The sequence below is a fragment of the Phytophthora parasitica genome (assembly GCF_000247585.1).
Source record: "Phytophthora parasitica INRA-310 unplaced genomic scaffold supercont2.21, whole genome shotgun sequence".
Taxonomy (NCBI): domain Eukaryota; phylum Oomycota; class Peronosporomycetes; order Peronosporales; family Peronosporaceae; genus Phytophthora; species Phytophthora nicotianae.
In genome coordinates, this window is record NW_008649007.1 from 726,801 (window position 1) to 729,950 (window position 3,150).

Consider the following 3,150-nt stretch of genomic DNA (forward strand, 5'->3'; position numbering starts at 1 on the left):
CAAGGGGTCTCAACTAGCTGAGGTGTAAATCCTGCTGCTTCCCTACTTCAAACGTGCAGTCGTAGTAGTATACCTCAATCAAGTGTCTCGACGTGCCTTGCCCGTGTTTCTTGCTCGTCGGTTGAGATAGATTAACAGGTCCTTTGTATGTTTCGTGCGTGTCAAGTTGGAGTGGATTGTGTTTGTCGAATACTTGTTCAGTTCCTTCGGGTTGTTGATCAACATTTCCTCGAATTTCTTACTTCGCCCCCCGAATAGACCCCAAAGTCTCTCTTCGTCGGCAGCTTCGTTGGCACCGGATGTATGACTGCGCAAATGTCTGTTGATGTTGGGCGAAGCCTTCGTGGCAGTTCCCGACACAGCCTTCGTGGTCGAAAGAAGTGTGGCTCCAAATACTAGGAGGACGAGGCTTGAGCGCATGTCTTGATTCTTCTTCCGTAGATTCTTGTGGGGCTTCAGTTCGGTGAGGAATCACCAAGTGAGAGCCGGCTGTGGTCAACAGTTCTTGGTGTTTACGAGTTATAAGGAAAAACGTATCATTCCGTGGAGCACATGGCCGATCAGTGATCGGCGATCTCACGGGCTGGGAGTCACAGCGATAAATCGTGGTTTGGCTCTAGTGGCATATCGATCGACTAGAGGCTGGAAGGCTTCTATGCATAGTTACTGGAACACAAGTAAATGTATATACATGTAGATCGATAAGTCAACGTGTTCGTAATGATAATTAGATGCTGTATTCCTCCGTTGCAGCGGGTGCACTCGTGCTTACATAACATAATAGCGTGTCTTTGAGCTGCGGCTTCGTTTGCCGCTCGCTATTCTCCTGGATGCTCTAAAAGGTCGACGTCTGGGAATCCAGACTCTCCTCTTCTTGTTCGTACGGCCGACTGCCGTTGATGGATACTGGACAACCAACCGTTCAGTCACTTATAACTCGACACTCTGCATGTGGCGAAAGTCCTTGGCGTACTGCGGTTTGTGCGTGGACGACGACAAGGAAGTCGTCGACTGCTCCATCTTGAGCTCGTTCTGCTGCATCTGAAGCCCCGTAGTGTACGACTGCGAGAGCAGGTCCACGAGCTGGTCGCGGAGCTGACCGGACTGAGAGCTGGCGAGCTTGGCCTGTTCCTGGTTGCGCGTCCACAGATCCTCGAGCAGAGCACTCACCTGTTCCGCCAGATCCTTGATCAACGAGCGCTGACGTGCCGGCACTGAAGTGCGGGGCTGCGAGTCTGCCACAATGAGCGCACCGAGAACAATCCCGTCGCGTGCTCGGAACGGCACACCCATGACAAAGCGGAGGTTGGGCGCCTCGGTCACGAATAAATTAGTGGACAGGATGTCGTCTTGTCTCGCGTCCAGCACCGTCACGACCTCGCCATCGTCCTCATCTTCATCACCGCCGTCAATACTCACGTCTTGAGTGATGGAGGCCTTGCGAGAAGGGAAGCGCCGCATGATCTCTGCAGTGAGCGAGTGCGAGATCGGGACTTCACTCAGATCCCGTTCCCGCACCAGACCGAAGCTAGACTTGATGAACTCTCGTCGTGCATCGACGAAGCTGATGGTGGAAAGCGAACAGTTCGCGTGCTGAGCCGCCTGCTTGGCCACAAGGTCGTAGATGTTCTCCTTACCGGAGTCCATGATGCCGTACTCAGCCAAGCGAGCCGCTCGCTCTTCGTCCACGGATTTCCCCACGCGAGATCTGGCCAGTACCATGTCGGTATGGATCTCCTCTTCAACGTCCTCGTCGAATTCTTCATCTCCTTCTGCAAGCTCATCGAGACCTTGGTAGTCCTGCAAGTTGAGGTCTTGGAGCTTGAAGTCCAGCCCAACATTCGAGTCGTGGAACTCCATCCCGTCGTCCTCGTCGTCCTCGTCGGCCTCGTCCAGCTCACGCATGTCAAAGTCGCAGATATCCTCCACCTCGTCGTCTTCTCCGTCCTCGTTCTCCTCTTCTCCAATCCCGTCCAGATCCTCACGATCCGAGTCCGCATCCGCCTCGGAATCATCAAAGTCGTACACGGATTTCCCCGTCATGCGGCTAGGGAGCCCTCCCTTGATAGACAAGTCGAACTCCGAGTCGTGGAAGTCCATGAGCGACAACTCCGAGAAGCGTTTGTAGAACTGGTCGCTCTGGATCACAGCACTGCTAGGAGACGACGGACTGGACGAGCACGAGGACGCAACTTCGATCGCCTCGATAGAATCGATAGCATCTGCTTCGGGCTCTTTCTCCACTTCTCGAACCACTTCCACCGGTTTCTCCGTGTCGCTGTCATCTTTGCCTTCCACGTCGTTCCCTTCCACATCGTTCTCGCTCTCGTAATCATAGCGACTGCCCCGTGAGCTGCTGATAGTCGTGGCGTTGCTGGCGTTGCTCGGCTTGTAGAAGCTGCCACCGAAGCTGCTCCCACTAATACTCAACGTCTTGGAACTGCCACTCTTACCGAACGCTCCCAGGCCACGACTGCTGTTGAAGCTGCTCACTGTACTTCCAGACATGTTGGACAGCGTACGGTCCGGGTTGGTCGACGCATGGGACGACAGCAGACCCCGCGAGTCGTAGAAGTCCGAGCTGTCTCCGCTGCTAGAGTTTGTCGACGGTGGGCGGCTGTACTCGTCGTCTTCCTCTGGACTACGGGGCGTTGCGTTGCCACTGCCAAGACGACGACGAAGCGCGTTGATGCCGTTCACGGGCGTCCTGGGTGGCTGCGCGGCTCCGGCTGCGATCTGGCCTCTGCTCTGTCGCTGGTTGTCGTCCATGCCGTGCTCGCAGTTGATACAGATCCGGAACGGACATTTCCCAGCTTTGCCCAGTTTGATCTGGTGGATCTCCGAACACTTGGAGCACGCGACGTCACCGCACAGACGACAGTGGTGTTTCCTCCGCGACATGGAGAACTTGCCTTGACACACACAGCAGCTCTTCCTAGACTTGACCCAGTTCTCGGACGTCAAGTACGGAGACTCACGCAGCCGCATGACCAGCAGCGCCGTGTTCAGCTGCTGGAACGCCGTCAAGTACGACAACATGTTCATCCGTCGCGTCGTCGTCACGCCATTGGCGTCATAACAGCTAAACTTGATCAGCACTTCTAGTACGTTGTCACCCGCGATGGACGACGCTATGGGGTACACGACAAT

The 3,150-nt window shown here is 55.1% G+C and overlaps 2 protein-coding genes across 2 annotated transcripts; both read right to left on the bottom strand.

Moving 5' to 3' along the window:
- Positions 1–78: 78 nt before the first annotated feature.
- PPTG_09896 (hypothetical protein) lies at positions 79–420 on the bottom strand (the record flags this gene model as incomplete). Its single annotated transcript, XM_008905685.1, has 1 exon — positions 79–420. One exon carries the CDS (start codon positions 418–420, stop codon positions 79–81), a length of 342 nt encoding a protein of 113 aa, XP_008903933.1.
- A 273-nt stretch (positions 421–693) lies between these two features.
- Positions 694–3,045, bottom strand: PPTG_09897 (hypothetical protein; the record flags this gene model as incomplete). Its single annotated transcript, XM_008905686.1, has 1 exon — positions 694–3,045. One exon carries the CDS (start codon positions 3,043–3,045, stop codon positions 931–933), a length of 2,115 nt encoding a protein of 704 aa, XP_008903934.1. The 3' UTR covers positions 694–930.
- Between the last annotated feature and the right edge of the window lie 105 nt (positions 3,046–3,150).